General features: G+C 45.0%; 2 protein-coding genes and 1 long non-coding RNA gene across 7 annotated transcripts in view; 1 reads left to right on the forward strand and 2 right to left on the reverse strand.

Annotated features, from left to right (window-relative positions):
* VPS8 (VPS8 subunit of CORVET complex) overlaps positions 1-19,500 on the reverse strand; it is a 66,036-nt gene extending 46,536 nt beyond the window's left edge. Inside the window, exons 1-16 of one of the 2 annotated variants that reach the window (XM_056498298.1) lie at positions 19,333-19,500; positions 18,411-18,479; positions 16,582-16,712; positions 15,092-15,185; positions 14,508-14,540; positions 13,078-13,132; positions 8,636-8,760; positions 7,053-7,139; positions 5,990-6,057; positions 5,258-5,411; positions 5,096-5,155; positions 4,243-4,350; positions 3,364-3,444; positions 2,685-2,855; positions 1,944-2,018; positions 1,434-1,469 (exon numbers count right to left, since the gene is read on the reverse strand). In XM_056498298.1, the coding sequence (XP_056354273.1) occupies positions 1,434-1,469; positions 1,944-2,018; positions 2,685-2,855; positions 3,364-3,444; positions 4,243-4,350; positions 5,096-5,155; positions 5,258-5,411; positions 5,990-6,057; positions 7,053-7,139; positions 8,636-8,760; positions 13,078-13,132; positions 14,508-14,540; positions 15,092-15,185; positions 16,582-16,712; positions 18,411-18,479; positions 19,333-19,440 (1,455 nt within the window). In that variant the 5' untranslated portion in view covers positions 19,441-19,500. Of the gene's footprint in view, positions 1-1,433; positions 1,470-1,943; positions 2,019-2,684; positions 2,856-3,363; positions 3,445-4,242; positions 4,351-5,074; positions 5,156-5,257; positions 5,412-5,989; positions 6,058-7,052; positions 7,140-8,635; positions 8,761-13,077; positions 13,133-14,507; positions 14,541-15,091; positions 15,186-16,581; positions 16,713-18,410; positions 18,480-19,332 lie in introns of both variants that reach the window. The other variant, XM_056498297.1, reaches the window with a different exon arrangement.
* A 78-nt stretch (positions 19,501-19,578) lies between these two features.
* On the reverse strand, positions 19,579-26,075 carry NME9 (NME/NM23 family member 9). 4 transcript variants are annotated; one of them, XM_056498300.1, is made up of 9 exons: positions 25,961-26,072; positions 25,750-25,844; positions 23,484-23,602; positions 23,267-23,324; positions 22,606-22,709; positions 21,419-21,490; positions 20,866-20,979; positions 20,289-20,364; positions 19,579-19,672 (listed from the first exon to the last, which is right to left on the reverse strand). In XM_056498300.1, exons 1-9 carry the CDS (start codon positions 26,050-26,052, stop codon positions 19,668-19,670), a joined length of 735 nt encoding a protein of 244 aa, XP_056354275.1. In that variant the 5' UTR covers positions 26,053-26,072; the 3' UTR covers positions 19,579-19,667. The 4 variants fall into 4 exon arrangements, with proteins under 4 accessions (XP_056354275.1, XP_056354276.1, XP_056354277.1 ...); XM_056498301.1 differs by lacking the exon at positions 23,484-23,602 and having other exon boundaries at positions 25,961-26,075; XM_056498302.1 differs by lacking the exon at positions 23,484-23,602 and having other exon boundaries at positions 25,939-25,988.
* LOC130256569 (uncharacterized) lies at positions 19,693-21,368 on the forward strand. The gene is made up of 2 exons (XR_008841152.1): positions 19,693-20,654; positions 20,911-21,368. It is a non-coding gene; the product is annotated as an uncharacterized LOC130256569 (long non-coding RNA).
* Positions 26,076-26,513: the final 438 nt, after the last annotated feature.

The following is a 26,513-nucleotide window of genomic DNA, read 5'->3' on the forward strand; positions in this document are numbered from 1 at the left end:
GAGCACAAATTGTGTTTGACTTTTGAATTCCAGGAAAATCTGTACCTGAAATCATGGATCAGAAGAAGACTCTTCATTACAGGTTACTAAACCAAATTCAATGGTGAATGGCAGGTGACAAAACCAGCAGAGAGAAGCAGTCTTGGTAACTAAAAGCTCAACAGAGCTCAACTGTTCATATCCTGTTAAAAGTCCTGATACAATGTCACATGGAGGAGTTTATAACCACAGATGAGGACAAGAGCCCTAAAGCAACCTAAGCAAGAGGAAAAATGGTGAAGGTCACTGCTTAAAGGAGGAATATGAAATAGCAAAGAAAGGCTACCAGATCTCATTGGGAATCAAGCTAATTCTTGATTCATTGAAACCTTCTACATATAGGCATCAGCTGAATTTACTACTAAAGTTTGCTGATGACCAATTGGCAGCATGTGAGGTGAGACAGGACAGAAAGACACGAGATGTGCCCTTGAAGCTGCTAATAGAAGAGTGATGCTACCCAACAGTACAAGCAACTTCCAGCAGAAATCAGTTTGGCTATGGAGCATCAGTGCATCTCCAGAGTGCCCAAGTCACTGACATTATGTAGCCAAAGGAACAGAAAAATGAGATCCAAGGATGCATGAGAAATGACACATCTAGCAGAGACTGGGTGACACTGTATATGGCACTTGTAAGACCTTACCCAGAGCAATATGTGGCAAACTGTCTGCCCATGCCCAAGAATCTGAGCACACAGGACATACAAAGAACAGGGACTACAAATAAAGAAAGGAATGGGAAAGTAATCTCACAAGAGAGAGCTGAAAGAGTTCTGCTTAGCCTCGCAAAACAAAGCCAGAGAGAGAACATGCACACACTGCAAAGTGGTGATGCAGAAAACAGCTGCTTGATTCAAGTGAAAAGTACAACACAGGAACAGATCTAAACAGATCACTAAGAACTTCAGTGTGGGTATTGATGGGGTTTCAGCTGTCAGAGAAATGATGTTCCAAAAAAGTCTTCAACCAACAAGGACCTAAATTCCTATGAACTTTCTAGGTAGTGTTTGATGGATTTTGTGATACAGCTCCTGCAGTAGCTGGAGACAAACTCCAGTGAAGCAAGTTCTCTTTCATTCCTGGATGCTTGTGTGGCAGACTAAAGGCTTGCATCACACACTCTAAGTCATGCATTGCACTAACAAAAGCTGACACAGAGCAAGGAATGATGTCTTGTCTGGAAGAACAGGATCTCCATCCAGCCTGGAAATTTATGCAAGAAGGAGTCCTGGTGTCCCCATGAAAATCAGTGTATCCACAGCACTGGCTCTGGGTAGTAATCAGGAATCCTGAACACAGTGCCCAGAAAACACTTCACAAATGCTCCCTTCCTCCTTTGAGCTAGATTTAAGCAATTCAAGCCTAAGCTGTACAGTCTCCTTCTCAACATACCTCTCTCCAGCTTCTCAGCGTCATGACATGAACAGACTAGGAAAGAAAAAAAAGAAACTAAAAGTTATTTACTGACAGTTGTTCATTCAGCCTGTAGTCCCCCACAGACCCACCACAGCACACCAGCACAGATGACTAAATAAAGCAACCCTCAAGCAGTATAAATTGGAGCCCAGTTTCAGATGCTGTCTTATTTTCTTCTGTTTATTCCCTAGCACATTTATAACACAGACAGAGAAGCTTAGGATAGAGGAGATTTCAGTAAAGTAAGGCTAAGTTTACCCTGGAGCAAAATGAATCAGGATATTGTGTGACTGTGACAATGTCTTACTCAGCCCATATCCTGGCAAAAACTAAATTATTGCACATTTCCTTCACCCCACAACATAAGTGCACAAAGAACTTTTCCCCAATACACATCTCCACAGAAGACAAACTGCCCTTTTCTAGAAGAGCTACCATCAAGTAGTGAATGGCCTATATTTTTACTGAAAAATTCCCCCCACTTACCTTAGTTCCAAGGTAAAAGACCTGACCACCACAGCTGCTGATGGATTGGTAACAAGCTTTCTCTCCAACTAGTGCCTACAGGGAAAAAAAAAAAAATCCCATGTAAGTAAAATTGCATTTTGGTTTTTTTATATTTCCAAATACACTTCCAAGACCCTTTGTAATGCAGAAATCAAAATGAGGCTGGAAAAAAAAAACACAGATTGCTGGGCAGTGGTAAGTCAAAGAGCTCTGCTGTTACTCCGTCATGCTTGTGAACTTAGCTTCAAGTGCTGCTGAGCTCTGGTTACCCAAAGACACAATCAAATAGGGCTCTGTCTCTATCCTCACGTGTCAAAAGGTTATGGAGGCCCTTTCCTTGGCACCTGCTTCTTCTCACATCTTCCTCAAGAGCAAATGTGTAGGGCACAGATGGGAAGACAACCAGTGAGAGTTGCTACGTTAGCAGTTTGACTGCCAGTAACCAGTACTCCAGCCTGTAGTGTATTAAGTAAAAAATCCTCTTAAAGAATAAAGCATATCAGCTTTTATCCTAGACAGAGCATTCCAAAGCTTAGTAAAGGACGAGCAGCTCCTACAACCTTCAATGCACAAAAGGAAACATGAGCTGCCTATTACCTGCTCACATCACCACCATGTCTGACTTCTGAGATGCTCCCAGAAGGCTTTTTTCCCTCCAGGCTTCCACTTAGGGCCTATGTTAAACACAGCTGCAAACACAAACAAGCCGCCAGTGCCTACCAAGGCCTCGCTGACATTGCCCCCCGTGGCCAGAGACTTGAAGTGGCTGCTGTTGTAGACCAGCTGAACCTCTGAGATCTCGATGGTCTCCAGCTCCTCCTGAGTCTGACGGTCTATGACGTGCAGCTTCTCCACGCTGTCCAGCAGCACCGCTGTCCGTGAGTTGATCCACTGCAAAAGCACCAAATCCACACTTCAGCAATGCATTCTCCATTAGAACCAAGGAAACAGGCTCTGGCCATAGCCCTGAGTACCCCTACTGGGAATTCTGGGAGAGCCAGTCCCTTTGTTACTATACATGGCCACTTCACAACTGCACACATGCATAATTTCAAAGGCAGAGATAAGGTCCCTCTGGAGAGAAATTACATGGAATCTTCACAGAAAACAACTGTAGACAAATGGCAAGTCACCAGAACTCTAATCCTCTTGGCACACTGTTTATCCTCCAGCACACTTTCTATGCTGAGGTGTCAAAGCCAAGACAGCTACACCACCCATTCACAGGTGGTTACCACAGTGTGCTGGTTTTCCACAGAGTCCCAAGTATAAGGACCTTTTCAGTTAGTTATCACCAGATAAACACAGCCAGGAGCACAGAACTAAGGGCTACTGAGATACATTTACAATAAAATCAGTGCAAAAAAAAATTTAACCATTCTGCAGTACTGAGACTTACAGTAAAGTTGATGAGATCATAGTGCAGATGAAGCTGCCTCTGCTTTGTGACATGTATTGCACCACTATCATCCCTCTTGACCTAGAAGAGAAATCGGACAAAGTTGACTCAGACTCAAAGACTTCCTTCAGTTCAGTCTCTCAGTTCCCACAGGGCATCTCAGTGACTCCAGGATCCTGAGCTCCCCCAAACAAGCATCTCAGCAAGACAAGTTTAAACATGCACCCTTTTCTTTCTCCACAGTTTTACCAGGAGAGATGAGAGAGGATAAAGAGAATTCAATCCAGAAAACACGTCTGAGTGCTTTAACAAAGCTTAAGGTCCAAGATGACAGCAGAGTTAAGAAACAAACCTGGTACACCAAAGCCAAAATGCCAGATTTTCAGAAGCCTAGGTTGATATTGTTCTCATACTGAAATCAGCATGAAATTGTCTCCAAACAAACGTATCTGCAACCATATCTACAGCAAAATTGCTGCAGATCTAAAGACAATGAGCACCATGCCCTCAAGTTACACCAACAGGACTGAAAGTTCTTTAATTAACCTTTTTTCTCCAGACTCATGTTTTAAAGCAAAATCTAAGATGGTGTCTCAAATTCACGTGCTCTCCTTGAAAACAATCCACATACTTATACCTCCAGTAGAAACAGTCTGTAAATCAGTACTTCTGCAACAGATAAATCTCATGCCTTCAGGCAAAGGCACCACTGCAGCTGAAGAGCAGTGACCCCCATGCTGGTTTTCCCAAGCCAGTGGGAAGCTGTAGCTGTTCCAAACATGCTCAGCTATTGTACCGTCACTAAAATGGATGCTCAATCCCTGAATGTGTGGATGAGATGTGACCACCTGAAAGCAGCACAGAACAGCCCAGGCTCACCAGAAGGAAGTACACAACATCTCCTCGACAGAAGGCAAGCATGGGGTTCACAGAGTTCTGCACAGCTACGAAGTGCCACGCCAGCAGGGGGACACTCGAAGGGTCCATCTGTCACACAAAAAGCACAGCCAGTAGTTAAGGCACAAGAGGCAGACCCTCAGCTCCAGGACATGTAGCTCATCAGCTGCTTCTCACTTCTGACTGTGCCTGGTACAAACAGCAGCTGCAAAGGAAATTCCTGGCAAAGTGAACACCCAGACCGACCACCACTGGTGTCTGAGCTGTTCAGGGTACATCCAATCCCACATGGATACACAGACTACGCAAGCTACAGCTTGATATCCCCCTTGTCTCCGTTCTCCTAATATAACTGAACTGTTCCCAGCTGCTTTTCCAAGAGGAATTATGCCATTGACAAGTGAAAGTGAATAACCAAGAGTTTAGAAGACTGTTTAATGCTCAAATTTCTCTTGGTTCTTGCCCCTGTAATTAAGAGGTCTGTTGTATGGTTCTAATATAAAACAGTGGCTCCAGTCTAAGATAATTGTAGCCATAATCAGGTCAACATCCCATCTGTGGGTGCATCCAGACTGCAGCAGAAAAGACAAGAAGCTGAGGGACTCCCTCCTGCGTATTTGAAAAAATCAGCATCTTTACAAAGGTAGAGCTGGAAACAGCCTTCTCACCTCCTCTCTGCCACAATCTCCACCCACAGATTATCACTGCAATTCAACAGTGCTGTGAAAGGCAGTGGTACCAAACACCTGATCCTGATCTCATCACTTCATTTTCTCCCCTCTAGAAAATGTTTGTAGCCATAACCAAAAAGCACCTGTTTGGCTTTATTACTCACACGGCCATAGGGAAAGGTCATCCACACTTTCAGAGATGGCTTCAGGCCAATAACCAGGATCTTAAAGGAAAGCAAGAAGGCAAAATAAAATGTCTGAGTATACAGCAGAGAAATTGTCCTTTTTGATCTCTCACATCAAGCCTCCTGCAAGCAGCAAGTTACCTTAGTGAGGGAGGCCATGGCCAGCAGTGAATACTGGGTGAGAGGATGGTCTCTCAAATCAACCTTTGCATGTAATGGCTCAATACAGCAAACTTCCCCCTTGGAGCCACTGAAGAGACACCGAGACTCGCACGTCCTCACACCCATAACCCTCCTGCAAAGAGCAGAGATCAGCTTGGTGGCAGACCAACAACCCCAGGAGTGATCCTTCCATAAACACTCCTCCTAAAAAGTCCCTTGCACAGCTCCAGGGATCACTTCTGACATGTCACTGGAGGCAATTCCATAGAGCTGCTAAGATAGAGACAAGAATTCCTTAAGATCTTATGTGACAATAAGGTTTGGGAAATTCCTGGACATGATCAGACTGTCAATCCTTCCTCCTCTTGAAGAGGCCAAGAATAAAATGAGCAGCTACTGCAGAACAGTTCTCATTAATAGCCAAGGGAAAAGAGAGGCAGCATTTTTGTGACAGCTACCAAGAGCCAACAAGGAGTGCCAAATTCTGGACAATACAGTGACCCCTTAACAACTAAGGCTATTTTTTGGCTATTGCACTGCCACACGGCATCTTGCTTCAGCTAAGAAATTACACTGCAGCCCTAAATTACACCTTCAGCATTCAGGCAGTAGCTTTATTGGTTTAAATGGGTTTTTTTCCTCCCTAGGTTTTAGAAACAATGGCCCAGAATTGGCTTCTTGTACTTTCTGTAGGTAGAGCTATTGTCTTACTTAAATGACAGTTCAAACACGGAGCCTCCGCTGTCATTGCAAATCGCAAGTGTGGGATCATCTGTAAACTGAGCAGAAAAGGAGATTAAAATGGCCTTAAGAAATAAAATACCAAAAAATGGATTATAAAAATACATGCTATGGCAGTACTAACAACACACAGAGTGCAAGCAATGCACCTACAAAAAGACACCTTTAACATACCAAGTTGGGACAATTACTATGATGTGCACAAAAAGCAAGGATTGTGTTCCACCTTCATTTCCCCAGCAAGCCCTGTTGCCAGATTTTGGGACCAAAGCCCCAGTACTTTATGCTCCAGCTCAGAACTACAGCACACCAAAAACTGAGCTGCCTCTAGAAGGGCTCTCAGCCTCAAGCCCATGGGCTGGGGCCAGAGATGGTGGATGGGCTGCAGTTACAGACAGACCCAAATCAGAAACATCCAGAACTTCTAATAATGCCAAATAATTCAGACAATAAAGGAACACAGTCTTGGCTGGGGACACTTCTGGAGGTGTTTGCAATCCAGAATCTGTAAGCCCACAAACATCTGAGGCCATGTAAAACAAACCAAGGCACAAACTCAGATATGATTTTCTGTGTATGACAATAACACTATGCTGAACAAGAAGCCAGAGATGATTTCTCTTTCAACCCAAAACATTCCAAACAAGCCATCTGAAAAACTGCTTACAGAAGCTACATTCCACAGTCCAGATTCTTTTAAGTTGAAAGTTGGCAAGTCATGTATTCAGGTCAAAACACTAAGTTTTAGAGAAATGTGTTCTAGCAGCTAATTCTTCTTACGTTTTGGCATCAGAGAGAAGAGTTATAACAGACAACAACTGTTGTTTGTTACAGTATAACTCACAGCCAAAACTATTATGTCAGTGTACTCATTTTCATTTTAAAATAGAATTTCTGCTCATTTTCCTCATCTCTGGATACCACTTCTATGGGTAGCTGCTCTTATCTAAAATCTAAAAGTACTGCACAAGGAAAGTCACCACATTCGACTGAACACAAATGGGATAAAAGTAGTATATTTAATGCTTATTACCTTGATGTGCAAAATGGCTGTTCCTGGAGGGTGGGCATCTGTTATTGATCGCAGCAGCTTCCCACTGGCCAGATCCCACATGGTGATCTGAAAGCAGATTGCGTTCATTACACATTCACTGTCAAGGGGTTCTCTCTATCACCTCCTGCATTACAGTACAGCAACAAATTCCTACACTGACATTATCACCCTGGGTTAGTAGAGATTTTATATTGAAAAAAATGTGACTTGAAATCTGTTCCTGTCTTGTTTCTTCAAGCAGCTCACTTGTCTGCTTAGAGCTGACACCATGTGTTATCTCAACTCTGAATCGTGTCCTTCTGGCCAGCTCTCCCCATCTGCCCAACCTCTCTCAGCTCACAGCTATCTCTCTGTTAAGAGCATTAAAGAGTGTATGATAACTTTGTTACCACCCAACAAGTCCAATGCACTTCTCTCTCACAGAACCAGTGAACAGGTGAAAAACCTCTGCTAACACCCCTAAGAAAACTCAAGTATCTGCACGGCTACCATAAACCTTTTCCCTCCTCTTCTCCTGAGCTTGCTCAGTGTGACAGGCAGGTAGGAGGACAGACCTTGGCTTGTACTTATTCAAGCAATTTCTCAGCAAAGAAGCAGGAAGTCCCAAACTGCTCCCTGAAAAACTGAAGAGTATTAACTACTCACTGCCTAACTGCCCAGAAGAGGTGAGATTACAATCAAAATAAAACTTTCTCAAGGGAAACAGTACTTTATGTGATCCTATAAACCACCTATCAATGCTTCTACATCAGATGTTTCAGAGTTGTTACTCCAAAATGTTTTATCTGAATATCATTTAAAACGGGCTGCTGTCCTACATGGATTAAATATTTCTACATGGCCTGCAGCAGGCTGCCATTTAGTCCTACCATAGGCACAGGTGTGTGTTTTATCTACCATGAAGGTGAAAGCCAAAGGGGCAGAAGGAAATGAATGCAAGAAGAAAAAGTACTTTTTTGTCCTTTTTTGAAAAAGTACTTCTTTGTACTCCTCTAAATGTTACCAAGATAATGTCTACCTATTTTGATTTAGTCATGTTACTTTTGTTCGGGAACTGCTTTCTCTCTTTTGGTTCTGAGAAGAGCATAAAACGACAGTCTCAACTCCTTTTTCCTACATTCAAAAGCTATGCTACTTCTCTCATAAAAGTACAGTATTAGCAAAAATTAATTTTGGGGTTACATATGAGTTTCAAGAATTTCAAGTCATCACCACACTAAAAAATAGCTTTAATTACCATGCACAGACCTCAGAGAGTGACCCAGAAAAACAAAACTGCTTGTCCCAGAGAGCCATTGCACATTTCAGTTTAACAGGAATTATGTCACAATAAATTGAACCCTTTGCTATATTCTGCATTACTCACTTCCTCCACAGAAACCTGATTCAGCAGGAATTGGCTGCCCCAAAAAGCTCCGGGCACATCACACTGTGTGTGCTGCTTCTGAGCACCGAACCAGCCAACACACAGCTACAGACTGAGGGGGCTTGGCTTGGAGCTGTTGGCACCTCCAGGTAACCTCTCAGGACAGAGCACTGGAGCAGCTCATTTTGGGAATTACCTGTCCTTTTGCAAAACCACAGAGCAGCCTGGAACAGTCATTGTTGATGCTGAGAGCAGAGATGGCCCCATACTGGGCCCCAACCGCGGTGCTGCCCAGACACAGCCGGAGAGCCTGGTTCTGATCTGGAGCAGAACGATTGGTAAAAAATTAAAGGAAGAGCAACGGTTAAAATTAATATCATTAAATTATTTACACATACAATTCACCTGGGGTACAGTAACAATTCACAGACTTACAGTTAAGTTCTTTTGAAAAAGGATTTACAAGTTGAGAGCTCATGTTACAACAGAAAGAGTGGGACACTGTCTTGCAGAGAAATACAAAAATTATTTTTAAAAGTACATATGGAAATGCCGAGGTATTATACACTGAAAAGGAAACTACTAGAAGAAAAACAAAGCAGTATCTAGCTTCCCTTTTATTATTCTGCAACAGTGCTTAAGATGTAGCAACAAAGATGACAAAATTATTTACCTTCTGAGCTTTGTATTTCTGGACTTGAACATCAACTACAAAACCTTAACAGAGGCTTTTAAGTAAGTGCAATTTTATGTCATAATTTTATTCTTACATTATTTTACTCCTTGGTTTTGCTACTAAAGGTCAAAGGCTGGAAGGAAAAGGCACTTTTGTCTCCAAGCTGCACAGCTAAAATACCCAATGAGTTTTGGTGCACTCAGCTCTTACTCTATAAAGGAACTCCCTCCCCTGAGCCACAGGCTGCTGCAAAGGAGGTGCCACTGCTTGCAGAGCCACGTCCTGTCCACTCCTGCACACCACAAACCATGGGCACCTCTGTCTGTGCCAAGTTCTTGAAGGCTCTTACCATGAGACTCACAAGAGCTTTACAAGATGCTGCTCTTCAAGAGTTTGGATGGGAACCCTCTGCCTTTGGTGCACTGCTCTCAAAAGCTAAGGAAAATGTTCTAAAGCTGCTTTTTCCACCTGTCTCTTTTGTCTTGCTTTTGAGCGAGGGAGCGGGAAAAGATGCTTTGTGAGAGCTACTGGAATGAAGACTACAAGGATATGAAATAAATCAGAAACACCACAATAACGCTGTGTGCAGGATTCACCTAGAGCAAGGAAGGGAAAAGATTGGATCAAGGAAACAGAGCTGAGCACCAGAAGCTCCCTGGAAGATGTGCCCAAGGCATGGGACATGTTTCTCCAAACTGCAACACTGCTACAAATGTGCTGGCTGTGACACACCATGGATGCATGCTCTATATTTCTTGCCCCAAGTGATGCATTTATCAGTGTTCAGACAGATGAGAGTGGGATTCACCTTTCAAATCCCACCTGTATAAGGAAGCATGAGTGGAGTTCAGAAATAAACACCAGCAAGAGCAACAGCTGAACTCTGCATTACTCTAAAGCACTGCTCAGGCTCAGGAGAAAACTGGTAGCATTTTTGGCCATGCCAAAAATGGTGTTGCAGGACACACCTGCAAAAGGGGTGTTCACAACAGATCAGAACAGGCCAAGCAAAAAAAGATTAATCATGAAAAATTTCCATGGAAGTTCAGAGAAAACAGAGCTACAGCTGGAAAACAAGTTCCACAGAGAGATATTCTCCAAATGATGTCAAGATCCAAAGAAATAACACCTGTTCCACAGGCCTGGAAATGAAGTTCATTTACAAAAATACTACCTGCTAACCATAAAAATCTGTTTGAAAATAGGGGAATACTACAGCTCCTTACATTAAAAGTGAATGACTTCTTCATCCATGGAAGTACCTTCCACTTCAGCCTAAGCCCATCAGTGACTTAGTCACTGACCTGTTTCCTCTCAGGCATGAAAAAGGAGAATCTTCCACAGCTTTCTCTGAAAAAGTTTCACATCTTTATATGTATCCCCACAAGAACTTTCAAAAGCTATTTTCTCTTTCCCTCACCTGCAATGTCAATTCAAAACAAACAAAACTCCTATTGTATCCCAAAATTAAGTGATTTGTATATCCAGTACTTGTTCTTGTTTCCAGACAGTCAAAAGATGACACACAATAAGAGCCATTAGATAAGACTTTTTTTTTAAAAACTCAACCCTAATATGGATGAAATTGCTTCCAAGGCAAAGCAAAATCAGAAAATCAATTAACTTTTACTAATAAGATGGCAAAGCAATAAAAACAGACAAAAACAAAAGGTTATAAAAGCTGATCTGATGATTTTCCAGACTTGTATTGCCAGCTTGCAAGTAAGGCACATTTAGGATTAAACATAAAAAGCTTTTGCCAAATGCTTGAAACAAAGGTGGCTATCAATTGTCAAAAATGTTTTGAATTTTTCAATTTACATGAGGCAATTAATCTGAAAATTTTCTGGCAGTAACTATGTTGCTCTCAGAATCTGAAATCAAAATGAGATGGTGCTGAAATACAATTCTGCACATACAGAATAAAGATAATTTTGTGAATGTGAAAGAAGTAATTTTTCAAACCAAAGATATGAGCAAAGCACCGCAGAAGTTGATACTGCTCAGAACACCAAGTTTTCATCAAGATCTTCTCCTTATGCCCTGATTTTCCTCAGTTTGAAAGACCTTCTGCAGAATTACTAACACACTACTAATTTTATTAGGTAAGGTGCCAGGAAATGCTCTGGGTGGACGGTGATGTCATGGAAGAGCCTTGTCCTGTCTCAAAATAACACCTTTATAAACAGTTATGGACCTGCCCCAGGATGTTATAAAAATCACTTTTACCTGCTGCTCTACTGGCCCTGCCTGGAGAATTTGTGAGTGTGCAGTGCACATGCACCCACTAAGCAGTTCCCAGCAGCACTAGCCACCGAGTGGCTCCTGCACGGCCTCACTGCTGAGCTGCCCCTGAAATCCTGGCACAGACAACATGCAACCTGGGCAGCACAGGGGCTGGTCATGCAGAGACATGCACACAGCAGTGGTACTGTACCTTTGCCTTTCAGTCCACACAGAAAGGGCCAAAACAGGAGAGAAAAAGCCAGAAATCAATATAAAAGGAAGGAGTGCATTTACACATGTAGTAAAAAAATAAAGTACAGATATTGACTGGTCTACAGAAATTTAGTCTTAGTTTAAATTTCAGAATAAACCCAAGCCAGATCTCCAATCCTCTCTCTGCACACAAAAAAGCCTCTAGAGCCCAATCCTGCCAGGATTTCTCTCTTTAGCTAGATCTGAGAGCACTGGGGACAATGCCCAAGACTTGTTTACAGAACTGAAGGAATTCAGCAGAGAATAAATGTCCAGAAAGCATCCTGAAATAAAACTGGACACTGTACTTCCATTCCTCATCACTTTTAAATTACAGCACAGACTCATGGAATAACTTCAGCTGTAAGGGAGCTGTGCATTGAGGTCTCTGGCCCTGCTGCTCCAAGCAAGGTCAAAGAGACCAACCAGCTCAGACCTTGCTGAAATTTGAATATCCCCCAAGCAGACAGACTGCACAACCTGTTTCAACTCTTATCTAATGCTTCAACACACTCAGGATGAAAATCTTCACCAGAGCTCCCCTCAGTGCAGCTTGATCCACTGCCCCTCACCCAGCACCTTTGGGAGGGCTCTGAGGCTCCCTTCAATCCACCTTTCCTTCAGGGAGCAGAATTGTTTCAATACTGGATTAAGCAAATGGCATCAAATAGTTTAATGTCTAAAATACCCAGTAAGGTGAATCTTGCATTGTCACAGTCTTTCCCATTTCTCTGGAGTACCCTGTCCCCTGTAACTTTTGGTCTCCAAGAACTTCAACCAGCCTCAATAAATACACGGAAATTTTTAAACTGGATAAGAACTGGGTGCTATATAGACAAAGGGCACAAAACTTGAATATGACTGGGAACAGTTTAAGAGCTGTTCTGGCCCAACTTGTAAGCTGAGCAAACAGAGGCACAAGCTCCAAAAACCTTGTAAAAAAGTTTGGTGGAAGGAGGAAGAACAGCATGACAGAATGAAGGGACCCAGAGGTGCCTGCCTGGTGCAGGGGAAGGGCAGGGAAGGAGACACCCATGGCACAGCTCTGCAGGCAGCCAGGGGTCAGAAGCCTCACTTCCCAGGGAACATAACTTCCATAAAGCTGACACCTATTTGCACATAGGGCAGAAGATTATTACTGATGATGGTTGTATACAGGCTGTGGTCTCTTCCACATGAATAGAGAGTATTTTCTATTCAAACACAGAAAAGGCTCTTTAGACAATTCCCATGTGGCTAAACTTCTCAATATCAAAGTGTCAAACCTCAACAATGCAGAAGAAACAGGAATAAGGATGACAAATATTACTTCTGCCTCAGTTCTTTATTGAAAGAAAAACACATTTAGCACAAACAACATCTTAGAAGAAACCCAGCCTGCAGTTAAAAATAAGGCTGGTGGGGTTTTTTTGGCTTGTGTTTGCATTTGTTAAAGATCATTGAAATGCAAAAAAAAAAAACTTCAAACTTTATTTTTAACTTACCAAATATCAGGGCTAACCCATGGGAAGTCCCCACTGCTATCAGGTTTGATGCTGCCTGAAAGAGTCATACAGGAAGATTGAAAACAGAAGAATCATCATTCACAAATCCACCACTTATCAAGCAAAGTTTGCCAAAAGGGAAAGATTTCAAAGGTTGTAAATTTTTCAATTTAGAACTGACAAGCAGAATTCCTACATGAAGACAGACAGCTACTACACCTGAACAATTGTCACATAGATTATCTCAAGATCAGAGGGTTGCTTTTTCCTCTGCTGTTTGAAATTCAAATGCTCGGAGTGGTACCCAAGGCAAAATTTAATCTCTCTAAAGTCAGTCTCATTCTCTTGGTGTAGCTGCTGAGTATAAATACTTGGGATTTTATCCTAAATCAGCTGTTACTTCCACATCTGAGCTCTTCTAAAACCCTGGCCAGTGCTGGTCTCCTGAAGAGCAGTCCACAGCAAGCCAGAGACTCTAATTTCTTTCCATGGGGAATTAAACAAATCCTGTTAAACATATCCTCCAAGATCCTACTGCACTTGCAAACCTGTACTCAACGAAATAAAACTTAATAGAAATCACATAATGCTGCAGATGTATTCATCTTGTTCTACTTTTTATTTAACAAGTCTAAGATTAAAAGAATTCAAATGCCTTAACGTGTGGATGTGTAAGTACAGGTTTTTATTCTACGTACTTATCAATCACAGCACATTTCTAACTTCACTGCGCAGCCTTTTGTATTAGAAGTGACTTTTTCCTTTTCTTTTTTAAATAAAAACATTTTCTTATGGGCTGCTAGAACTACAGTCAAAGTGAGCACATGTTTAGTTCCTTTGTAAAACATTAAAACTCACTTCACAAGGGTAAAACAAATATTGACTGTATTTCACCTCATTAAAATGTTTCTCTTCTCATTTTACTACAGGCGGTTTCACTTCTGACATATTTAGACATGATTAGCTTGCTTGACTTGAACAATTTTGATGCAAATTGCTAAGCAGGAGTATCCTTCAGACAGCCTTTTAGTTAATAGTTCAGACAGAGAGACAGATTTTGAAATCATCATTTGGAGCACTCCAGTTTGAGTTTCTATAAAAAAATGTTAGGAGTCAAAGCAATAACTGGCAAAGAAGAAACAGTGAGTGAAATTCAGTGTGCTCAACAGAAGGGGACAGGTGAGGTGCTCAGCTAAGAAGCCCTGGTGGTGGTATAAAAAAGGGAAGATGTGGGGCTTGCTCAGCAGAGGGGCAGCTGGGCAGGGAAGGAAGGCTGGACTCTGCCCCCAGGGAGCTTTCATGCTGCTCCTCTCACTCCTCACACTTGAAAAGTCAAGGAAGATGCATTTATCAGCTGTCTCAAATAACTGCTTTAATAAATTGGCATGAAAATTAAATATACAGTCCTTGAAAACTGTAAGAGTACTTACAATTGCAGTGGGCAAGCCAGCATCCACTTTGTCCTGGAGAAACAGGAGAACCCATGAGTAAGAGACAACTGCCAGACTGTGCATGTCTAATAATTAAAACAACTACAACACAGAAAAATCAACACCAGCTGCATTTTAATAGCCCCACCAGGACAGATAAAGCTGAAGGACCCACTGGCTAGAAATGCTCAGGAGTAGAGAGGAAGCAGAATATCCTGTAATTCCATGTGAAAGTTACTGTGCTCTTCTCAAAGAGCCATGTGCCTATTGCAGATGTTGAGCAAACCCAGTTCCAGCATCTTTGAGCATACTTTCATGCTATATATGAACATCTCCCACCAAGTTCCACGAACATCCTGCAACACAAACCAGTGCTAAAAGTGACCCACCACACCACTGCTGCAGCAAGTCAGCGAAGCCCTGATTCACTGCTGCCTAGGGAGTACTGCTTAGTAGTTTATGCCCCTTACATGTTGTTACACAGAACTAATAGCAAGGCCAGACATGAGATCACACACACAACCCCACACACACAAAGAATTTCCATTTTTTCTTAGTGGAGGTGCCCAGAAGACGACACTTACTGCTGCAGACACTATTTGAGCAGAAATTCCTTTCAGGAGTGAGAGCCGTATCACTGATCCATGGAGTGAGAGAGAATCTGGGAGTTTTTTCTTCCTACGGAATTAAGAAACCAAAAAGCATTAGAGCAGAATAAAAGCTTGGAACTTTGCCTACCCCACAGGTAAGCCAGCAGGTAAATTCTGCATACACCTGTAAGTCATGCAGTTTGCATTCCTCTTCTTGGGGCCAAAGAATGAGATAAGACATGAGATAATCAGCAAAGCCTGCTCTGCCCTGCTGTGCCTGCACACAGTTTGGTTTTAATTCATCTCCTGGAGTAAAAAAACATAGTTCTTCAAACAAATAGTCAGTTTCAAGCACATATCTACAAGTCTTCAAATTCACTAATACATGCTGAAAGCAACACTTCAGCTCTTTCAGTGAAAGTTTAAGCCTGTAAAGGTATCTATAGAAAATGCATGGTTGGAAAAGGCTTGTTAGCAGAATACAGACCCCTAGGGAAATTGTGTATATGGTAAAGAAAAGCCTTTGATAAATACACGGCTCACCTAATATGAAAGCTTAAGTGCTTCTTTCAGAGAGGAAATGTCATTAAAAACTAAGTAGTGCAGGAGCAGTTATTTCAAAACAGCGCTGGTAAACTCTAGCAGCCAGGACAGGGAAATTCCCTAGTAAAGCTGCAATTTTGTTGCCAAGCTCACATCAGCAGAGAGCCATATTCCCAAAACTACCAGGGAAACATTGAGTTCTTCTCCTTCCAGAGGTGCACAAACAAGCAGCTCCCACAGAGGTTCATCAAACACTTTGTTAGTAGCTGGTATTATGGCTAAGGACCCATAACCATGGCAACCAGCCTTACCCAAAGGGACAGGAACACCTCCAGGTTTTTCTGCATACTCTATACTGAAGGAAGTTTAAGCCACTCCAGGTAACATGGAGGTGTTACAAACAACCTTATTTGAAAAAAGAAGGGACAGAGTCTGTACACCACTACATGCCGACATAAACCATCAGACTTCAGAGTGTTTATATCCTGTGCAACTGCTCATGGCACACAAGGCAGCAATAGGAGTGGCTCAGGCCACCATTTGTGTAATTAACAACACATCAGCAGTATTGGAGCTAATTATCACATATTAGATGTCAATATTAGCAGTCCACTCACAGAGGTGACAGCAGTTGCCTTTTACAAATAACCACCAGCTGCTGGCAGACTAGGTCGGACACCCCTGTGAAACATTTTCTTTAGAGTCATCATGATTCAGTGATTTAAAGATTCCATTAAAGTTTGGAGAAATTTAAATAATCCACCTCCCATAAAATGCTGTTATGCTCAAACAGGCCAGGCCTCAGTGCAAATCTCATCTTTGCCTACATGGTCCTGGAGGAATAACAGTGTTTTGTGAAAAAAGGAAGATTTGTTTTTGAGGGATGTAAGCAGTACCCCTTCACAAATGGTTTGACCTCCCAGGGCATGAGGCTGCAGTACCTTTTCAGGTGTGTCCTGTCCCCACTGTCAGAGCTGGCCACAGAAGAGGTGTCGTAGGAGTGTGTATCCGTGTTATCAATGTTCAAGAGAAAGGGATCCTCCAAAATGAAAGACTCTTCTTCATCATCAGTCTGGAGGGCAAGAATCACTACAGCTTGCTAAATGTTCAAAATGCACAACAGCATAACTGAAACATTAGCAAAGCAGCATCAATTCAGCAGGGAAATGGAGGAAAGGACGAAAAAGCCTAATATTTAAAAGACAAAACTATTTATTACCTTACTGGGCTGATTCTGTGGAAGACCCAGTTTCCAGAACTCATAAAAATCACAGAAGTGTACTGGAGAACGAGTCAACTAACCTTTCTTCCCCAAATATCCATCAAAACTTTAATTGACCTTTAACAGAGCTCTTTCCAAGTCTCCAAATCGCCAAGAGAAGGCCTAAAATTATCATCTACTTCAGCACATCACCAAGTGGCACTAAAAGCCCAGAAGTCCCTCCAGCTGACATCGGAGTTGATTTTGCTCTTTTCTCAGCTCTTCTGTTTGCAATCTCTCTCTCCTTTCAGTCTTAGCCTGGAATTTTTTATTACAGTTTTTCAAAAAGCCATTCTCCCTGATGTGCTGTAAAACCAGTGTGACTCCTGTTGGTGTCCTAGCACAAAGCCAGAGGGACCAACACAACCCCCCCAGCTGATGCCAAACAAGCAGGGAGCAGAGCAGCTGTCCCTCATTTCACTTACACCTGGAGCCCTGTGCTCATTACGCATCTCTTTCTAAACTGCAGCTGTTTGTCTTCTTGGCTGAGACAGGTTTGTCTCTGCCAAAATCCTTTTCAGAAGATGTTTTGCCAGCCATTCCCATCCTACATTTACTGAGATACTGCAGTAGGACTTTGTCTGCACTGAACTAGATTTTCTTCATTATTACATTCCAAGTTTAAGACCTGGAATCTACTCTGACATGGATGTCACTGCACGAACTTACAGTTTAAGATGACCCAAATTTACTAAATTTCTACTACTCAGGGCACCAGTAGAAACAGGACATAGCTACTCCTACTACTCCAATTGTTTCTAGACTGTCTCTGTTTGGGACACCTTATACCCATGTTTTTAATGCAGGTTTTTAAAAGAACGGCAACCCTGGCAGGCTCCGTTCCCCATCACACTAGCTTCCTAGCAATCCAGCCACCAATTCTCTAGTTTTGTTAAAAAGCTTGTTTTCTTGGAGTTTATCTTTACCTACATGCCCTTCTTTGCATTTCTAAGGACTGTGCACTCACACACCTACTGTAGAAATACACTGAGCTGGATACAGGTAAGGCAGAATCCGATCTCCCCCAGAAGGTACCACAGATAACATCAAATGCTGAGACCGTTCACTGCTCCTGCCAGAGAGCTACATTTGTGAAAGGAACAACACAAACAAAGCTGGGAAGAATCTAGCTCTCATCTCCTCCCACAGCTTCAGAACTACTCTGAATACTCTGCAAATACTTTTAGCTAAAAAAAGCTTTTTAATGACGCTGACCTTTAATAGGCTGTCTAGACTTCAGGTGACTCTCCAGATCTACAGATGAACATGCATGGACTTGATAAAAACCTCTTATCCTGCAGCTGTGGATATTTGAATCAGAAAAAAAACCCCAAACCAACAAAATTCCGTATCACACACTGTAGAGGAATTATTCCACCTGCTAGCTATCAGCAACAGGAAACCATGAAGCTCTACAACTTTGTTTTCCAAGAAAAACACAGTAAGAGTAGAGAAAAAGAAGCATGTGCTGCCTCACCTGACCTCTCCCCTGTCAGAGGCTCCACTCACCTCATTGAGGATGCTCTCCAGCGTTGGAGGGGTATCAACTTGAGGAATGTCGAATTCTTTGTCATCAATCTGTACATCAGAAACCACAGCCTGAGTTTAGGTTACCTACTCTGCCTTCCAAACCATAATTAAAGCCACATAAAAAGCAGCTGTGCACACATGCCTCACAAGAAAGGCAGGTGAGAGCTCCAAGGGCAGGGTCATACACAGTTTCACCTGGATGAGTAAGGAAACTATTTCCTTCTTGGAGGCTGAGACTTACTTCCAGAAACAGTCACATAATATTTTTGATGTTCTGAGAATAAACATGGTATTGCACTATAAAGGGTTTGGCAGCAAGAGAGAAATTAAATGACTGACTCTGTACCTGCTACATAAGGCACACACCACACAGAACTTCGGAGGTCGTTGTTTTTTTTCCTATATATGAAGCACGTGAAATTTACGTAAATGATAATGGCAGTGACCCATGTCACCATATTAGAACTGGCACGGATCAGCTTGGGACCCTCCCTCACGGGAGTGTGAAGGGACTCGCCGACCCTCCCTCACAGGTGTCTGCGTGAAATACCCACCGACCTCCCTCACAGGTGTCTGTGTGAAGACGTCCGCCGACCCTCCCTCACGGGATCACAGGAGTGCGAAGGGACTCGTCGACCCTCCCTCAGGGGAGTGTGAAGGGAGCCGCCGACCCTCCCACCCAGAATCACAGGAGTGTGAAGGGACTCGCCGACTCTCTCTCACAGGTGTCTGTGTGAAGCACCCACCGACTCCCCATCACGGGCGTGTGAAGGGAGCCGCCGACCCTCCCTCGCGTATCTCAGGGACCCACCGCCCCTCATCTCGGCCCTGCAGGAAGTGCCCGGGTAGGCGCAGCCCCCGCGGCCCGGCCGTGCCGCCTCCGCGGCGGTTCGGGACGCACCAGCTCGCTGCGAGAGTCCAGCTCACGGTCGAGGTCCGCCACGCTCAGCCGGTGCACGGGCGGCTCCGGGCACGGCTCGGGCTCCGCCGGCTCGGGGGCCGCGGCCATGGCCGGGCCGGCTCCGCCGGGACTCGAACCCGCGGAGAGAGCCTCCTCCCCACGCAGCCGCAGCTCGGCGGGGCCGCCCCCGCGCCTGCCTTAAAGGGGCCGCGCGCTGCGGCGGGGACACCAAGGGAATGGAGCCGGTGCTGCTACCACACGGAAATCTTGTATTTATTGAAAAAACTCGCATCCGCTCCACGACTGCGGTTGTCATCCCGTACCCGATGGGTGCGTCAGCCTCCAAGGGAAGAAAATGGACAGAATTAACAATAGGCGCAGAAAGGAGAGGCAGAGACCAACATCCCTCACGCCGCTCCATCCCAGGGTGCTTCAACTAAAGCCAGGAGGGTTTTGCTTCGATTCCCACATTCTGGAGCCTAAGATTTGGTGTGCACAGGGCCAGGATGCAGCGTTGTCCCAGCAAAGCCAAGAAAAAAAATGTCCCTTTTAGGAGAAGAGGCAAAAGCCTTTGGGAATTCGTGGCTAATTTTAGGCATGGCAGAAGATGGTGTGAGCAGATGTGGAGCTCAAGCATCTGTGCTTTCTTTTAAAAACCACCTGGAAACAGAAAGCCGTGTGGGGTCTCCAACAGCCCTTACCAGGCCAGAAGGCAAGGGGGGTCAAATAGAAGATAAAACACATTAGAAGGATAAATACCCCCAGTTTTACAATGCCAGACACCTAAACTATACTGAGCTTTTGTCTGTGTTTCAGGGTGACTCTCTCCGTGTGCCCAGGTGAAGGAATGGCCCCTCTACTGTCCCAGGAGCAGCTGAATTCCTGCTGAAGGTTCCAGTTTTTAAAGGTTCCAACTCGAGGCACAAAGAACATCCTACACCTGTGCCTTGCCTCACCTGTTAGTCCTTCCCGTTGTTCCTCCTGAAGGGGAGCTGTGCTTCCCTGCTCTCTGGAGAAGGCTCTGTCTGGCACCTGGCAGCAAGAGCATAATGGATGAGCCAGAAACATCCTGCACACACCCTCCAGGTGAGCCTGTGCCAGGCAGGGCCCCATGTCCCAGCTCCCTCTGAGAAGGAACAGCCCTCCTGGGCCAGCTCAGCTCAGCAGGGACAGCAGAGGATCTGCCTGTCTGGGGTCACCTGCTGAGCTCTCAGTCAGTGGACAGCCAGAGCTGGGAGAAAGCATTCCCAGGAATAGGCCAGCAATGTCAGCAGAGAGCTGCAGGCTTCAGAGATGCCTTAGGAGCAGCAGGTCACACACAGGTAAGACAATTTTGCTCCTCAGAAATGTCATTACTTTAGACCACACACACAAAGCTAGTCCCTGTGGTAGTGGCTTGAGAGGTTGGCTGGGCAGGGGAGGGGATTTTTGCAAGGAAGTGGCTCTGCTTTAGAGCTATGCTGGCCCTGGGGAGCTGAACCTCTCCTCTTGCATACATATCTACAGGTGTTTGGAGCTTTAGTGACCCATTACCACCACAGGCTCTCTTCCATGTAAACCCTTCCTTTCCCCTGCCAGGTATTTCAGGATGGTCTTCTGCAGCAATGGTGCATTTGCTCCTCTTACAACAGCCACTAATTCTCCTCCCTGGAAGGTGTGGAAAGCAAATCAGTCACCAAGTGCTTGGGTTGTGCTCTCTGGGCTCTGGAAATTCCCCACAGCAGCCCATCACCCACACTATATGTATCAGGCCCTCCTCCCCTCAGAGCTGCTCTGCTCCACTGCAAGAGGGAAATCTTGGAACAAGCTTCTTTGTGCCTCCTCATCAGTCTCAGGATGAAGGAATGCAGCTTGTGAGAGGTGCGAGGTCCTGCAGAAGCAGCAGACTGAACCTGAAGACTCCACAGGGCAACACACTGGCTGTATATTTTTATCTGCACAGCATTTGATTACCAGCAGATACAGAGCAAATAAAATTGTTCCATCACACATTAAAGAAATAAAACATGCTCCCAAAAGGACCAATGTTCCCACCAGCAGGACATGTTCATTGCTATGCAACCACTGGGAACATATTTTCACTCACTGTATAAAAGAGAAAGACAGGCTCACATTGTCCTCTGTATTTTTCCAGAGCATCAATGGAATCAACTTCAGCCTAAAAGAAATGTAAAATAAAATAGGTGTTTCTAGAAAAGCATTTCTGCTCCAGAGGGATGCCCACCCAAGTGCCTGGACTCAGACATCCTCAGCTGGCTGGTACTCACCTTCCCCCACACACAGGAAAACACCTCTGGGTCCCAGATTTAGGGGACAAAATGACACTGGTCAGAGCTAGGGGCACAGCCAGCTCACAGCTCAGTTCCAATGCCTGAGAAGCAGGTATATGTCACCTGCAGGAGCTGGAGCAGTGCTCCTGTGGGACAGGGATATCTATTCCCAGCAGCTTACTTGGGTAAGTCCCAGAAAAAAAGTCTGAAAAGTGAATTCAGGGCTCCTGCCCATGAGGACTGAGAAAAGTTCCAGGAGGAGCTGCAGTGGCAGCAGAGATGGGAGGGCTGAGCCAAGAGAAACCTCACTGCCCTTGCTCTGTCCTCAGTCCAGAGCTACCACCAGCCAGGAAAGGCACCAGAACATACAGTCACCACATGGCTGGGGCAGGGAGGGACTTCAGTCCCAGGAGGGCTCCAGTCCCAGACCCTGACCCGGGCAGGGCTGCTCTCAGTGTTACAGGAAGTTGCTCAAGGCTGTGTCAGTTTTGAGCTTTTCCAAGAATAAGCTCTGCACAGCACCCTGGGATCTTGTCCCACCTGAATACTTTTCCCTTCTATCTACTTGGACCTTTCCCTGATGCAACTTATCCCATTATCTCTTGTCCTGCTGCTGTGTTTCCCTGACAGACATCAGTATCTGCCTTCTCCATCCTCCCCCCTCTGGACATCTGTCCCTTTTCCTCTCCAGGATGACCAAATCCAGCTCCTTCAGCCTCTCCCTGTTCATCAGAGGCAATGTGTTAATGACTCTGTCTAATGCTACTTGATTAAGTAGAAATCTAGAAAGCATAGAGCAGTTGAAGCCTGAAAATCCTTAATTATATTAATTCTTATAGATATACCCAAGCCTCTGTATGTGGCAGCATCACTCCCAGCAGCTGCAGCTCCTGCACTGCTATGGTTTGGGCTAAATATTGCAAAGATAAGTGATTTCAGCCCTTAGACTTTCAGCTGGTTTCACAGGACTGGGTATTTCATGCAATGCCAAGTGAGATCTTACCACAGCAAAATGCAGGAGATTACTGCCAACTTCGTTCCTGATTTTTTTGAACAGATTCACTACTGGTTTGCATGGGCCACACCAGGCTTGAAACACATCGACAACTGCAAGCAGGAAAACGGGTCAGAACGAGGTGAAAATGGGTCAGCTGGGACACAGACCAATAGACCATATGCTAGAAGGGCTGGATTCAGCTCTGAACTGGAAACCCTTGCAAGGTTTGAAATGCTGCATCAGAGGACAGAATTACATTACAAAATAACAAGCTAAGAATGATGTGGAGCGGTCTTAAGTGGACATGGACATGGCTGTGACCTTGGAGGTAGCAGATTTCCCAGGGAAAACTGCTGCACACAGGCAGAACACATGAGGTTTTCCCAAGGACCTTGGGAGCCAGGGCTGTTCCTTGTGCTGGGGGCAGTCGTGTTCCAAGCAGTGGAGACTGGACCAGGATTGCTTGGATTGCATGACTGTCCCACATAAACGAAGAGGACTACAACCTCCTGCTGGTCTCAACTCGGTTAGAATATTTTTTTCTTCCATTCAGGGTAAAGGGAATGGAGAGACTGACTAAACATCCTGAACACTAATAATTCCTAATAGTCCTGGTGTCCTTTCAACATAGAGCAAGAACAATTCAGTGTGCTGACCAAACCCTTACCAATGAGTCCTTTGAGACAGAGCACTTCTTCCCAAAGCTCCTGGCTAGTAATGTTAATCTGTGTGGAAAATTGAAAAACACAGTAAAAGCCACAGTAATTCATCAGGTACTACCCAGATGCTGCAAACATATTGACAGATCACTCCAGAGGGACATACCTGACTGAAGAGGCATTACCTGAGCACTCAGGAAACCCCTCTGACTGTTATTCTCTCACCTCGGACCAGCTGATTGAGATGTCTCTCAAGATCCAAGAAAAGGCAGAGGGAAAGGACAGCAGCATCCAGCCAAGGGCAGGATCCTCCCATTTAGTGGCACTACTGGAACAGTGGCTGCCTGGGGATCCCAGACTCAGTTTGCAGAGAGTTGTTTTGGGGCTTGGCTGGGGCCCCCAAACTGGAATCCCAGACCCTTGTCAAGATCTCCATCTGCCTGCCCAGGGTTCCAGTTGAACCACACCTCATTGAAGCCCAGTCCTCACAGGGTTTATGAAACATCTGATTCTCCAGCAGCAGTTTCTTACCTTGCCTGGACACAAATTCTACTATTTGGGATGTTTCAGCCTTTAGACCAACTAAACTAGTAAATACACATTTTCCATGATGTGTGGGCACTAGAGGGTGTTCTGAATCCAGCATGTCCTTACCTGAAGTCCCAGCTGTTACCTAAAGACTTCGAAGCACAGTAAACAGAGAACACAAAATTCTAGGCTGGGAGGGGCCTGTGGAGTCCTTCACTTAATCTCCTGCACAAAACTCAGCGTTAGATCAGCTTGCTCAGAGACTGACCCTGTCAAGGATGCCCTAGACCGTTCCATACACAGCACCACCCACTCTATTATCCCACACTCCCAATACTGTTCTTAGAAAGGATATAATCCTTAGCATCTTCCCCATCTGACAGGACTTGCCCTTCAGTATGTACTTAGAAAAAGAGAGAGAGTTAAAATAAAAAAGGCTTCTTGAGAAATGCAAGATCTGTTTTTGTTCATCCTGAACAATGAAGATTCCTAATTTTTTCCTTAGTGGGTATCATCAACCCCAACTTCATTTAGACTGCAGTGAAAGACAGTAGGTTGCATCAAGGCCAGCTATTTCACAATAATTAACACCAATGGGCATTAAAGGGCTGCTAAAATCTCACAGCCAAGAATTCCAAGAGTGGAAACTCCCTCTCCCAGGTGTTCAGAACTGTGTTACTGGGGGTCACACTGGGCAGTTTCTCCAGGACCTTGTCTCACTCAGGGAACAGGGAGCTGTTCAGACACCTCCATTTATTTGCCTGTTCAACACACGACCCCAAGCTTAGTTTTCTCAGAGAACACCTGCAGAACTACAAAATTTATTTATTCCTAGTGCTGGGACCACCCTTGGAGTGTTTCACAGAATGCTAATGAGTCTACATGATTTACAACAGTATTTTGTGATAATGAATTTGGCCACGAGTTCAACTGCTGGACTCAAATACTGCTGGCACTCTTCAAGGTGCTTTGCTGATTTGGATGTCCTGAGGCTGCTTTGACTGGACTTTTCTCTAAAAAAGCAGATCGCTTTCAGGACATCCCCTCATATCCTACACAGGCTCAGCTTTCATCTGCAGATGTAACAAATCCCAGTTTTACAGATGTAGACCCAGATTTCCTTTCACTGCCAAAGGGGCACAGTCTTAGTTCAGATCATGTTCCCCATCCCACAGGAATACAGCAGGACAAGCAGCAACAGAAACTATTCCTGCCTTCATAAAGTGCCCCTCTTTCCTTGTTACATTGTTCACATTTCCAGTTCAAACAGTGAATGAATAAGATCATAGAGCCCATAATCCCTTTCATTATTTCTCTCTTGAGAAGACTGAACTGCTCTCAAAATTTGAAGCAGACCTGCAGAACCCATTTTCGGTTTTCAATGTTTTTGTGTCATGAACAGCTCTTACAACCCCCTTCTCTCCATGCAGTAGTTATAAAAAGCATCATTAGGTCAGCTGTGCAGCATAAACAGGAAAAAACTCCTCTACACATCACTGTGAAATAGATTTTTCAGCCTTTGAGTCTTTCTTCTACCTCCTAATTTTTCTATCTCTACAGAAATCTTCCTGAATACATGACCTGGTCAGAAACATCCAGTAACTCTTGCCATCCAGATGTGCCACCCCCAGTTCTCTACTCCTAAATGCCGTCTGAGCTACCACCTCACAAAATAGGCATTTCGGTCTGTGACAGCAGCCAAACCTGTGCTAGGCCTCAACAGCCCCAAACACAACCTGAAGCCCTGCAGCACCTCCCTGTGCACCCCAGATCCCTGACTGGGGACATGTGTGACCTACCAAGTCCTCCCACGCTTCCCACCTGCCTCCAGGAACGCCTCTTCCCCACAAGGACCTCGCAGTGAGGCTTTGCCAGCAGACTCTGAGATACCCCAACATTGAACCCTATCCTTTGCACTTACTGAGAGTTTACAAAGTCTGCTAAAGGCCTGGCTACTACTGACCTGCAGCACTACCTCCTTTTTCTTTGCAGCCATCCTTCTGCAGGAACAGGGTCCTTTGAGCAGCTGTCCCACGCACAAAGCAAGTGCTGGCCAACCTGCACCACAGAGAGAGCTTTTTACCTGCCCCTGCTGCTGCAGCCCGGACACAGCAGCCACAGCACGGCCCCGGCCCTACCGCAGTGCCCCAACCCGGCCTCAGCTTTGCTCACACCTCCTCCGAGAGCCGAGTTGCGGCTGCAGGGCCTTAACGGCCGCTCCCTCCAGGGCCTTGTGCAGCAGCTGGCAGGAGCCCAAGGCTGCCATGGCAGCGCTGGCATCGCCAGAAAAGCGCCAGCCCCGCCCAGCCCAGCCCCGCTCCCTCCCCGTGTCCCGTGCTGGCTGCAGCCTGCCAGTTCAGCTCCATCTCCCCTGGGACTCCTGCAGCAGCAACTGCAGGTGGAGCCTTTCTCCCTCCTGTGCCTGCCTCACTTGCCTGGCACCCCCCAGGCCAACACTCACCCTCCACTCCAGTCTTCCCACCTCTCTCCTAAACTGGGGGCTCAAAGCAAGTCGGAGCACTGAGCAAGGGTGTCCCCCTCCAAACATGCTCCGTTTGGGGAGGTTTGTGGTTTTCTTTTCCTCTCTGCAGTGAGAGCAGTGCCAGTGCCCAGCAGCCCTGGCAATGCCGTTTAGGCAGGGCTGCTGCTCTTGCCCCATCCCTTCCCACACCTGGGCACACTGGGCTGCAGAGGCACACCTTGGAACTGCTCCTTGTCACACAGCAC

The sequence above is a fragment of the Oenanthe melanoleuca genome, chromosome 9 (genome assembly GCF_029582105.1).
Source record: "Oenanthe melanoleuca isolate GR-GAL-2019-014 chromosome 9, OMel1.0, whole genome shotgun sequence".
In the NCBI taxonomy this organism is placed as follows: Eukaryota; Metazoa; Chordata; class Aves; order Passeriformes; family Muscicapidae; genus Oenanthe; species Oenanthe melanoleuca.

Excerpts from the sequence above, each read along its gene's own strand:
- NME9 (XM_056498300.1), bottom strand. The coding sequence starts at position 26,052 with ATGGCAGCCTTGGGCTCCTGCCAGCTGCTGCACAAGGCCCTGGAGGGA. Across the intron at positions 25,845-25,960 it reads CAACTCGGCTCTCGGAGGAG|GTTGGCCAGCACTTGCTTTG; the intron begins GTGTGAGCAAAG and ends TCTGTGGTGCAG. Across the intron at positions 20,365-20,865 it reads ATGGAAGAGAGCCTGTGGTG|GTGCCAGACAGAGCCTTCTC; the intron begins GTAATGGGTCAC and ends TCTTGCTGCCAG.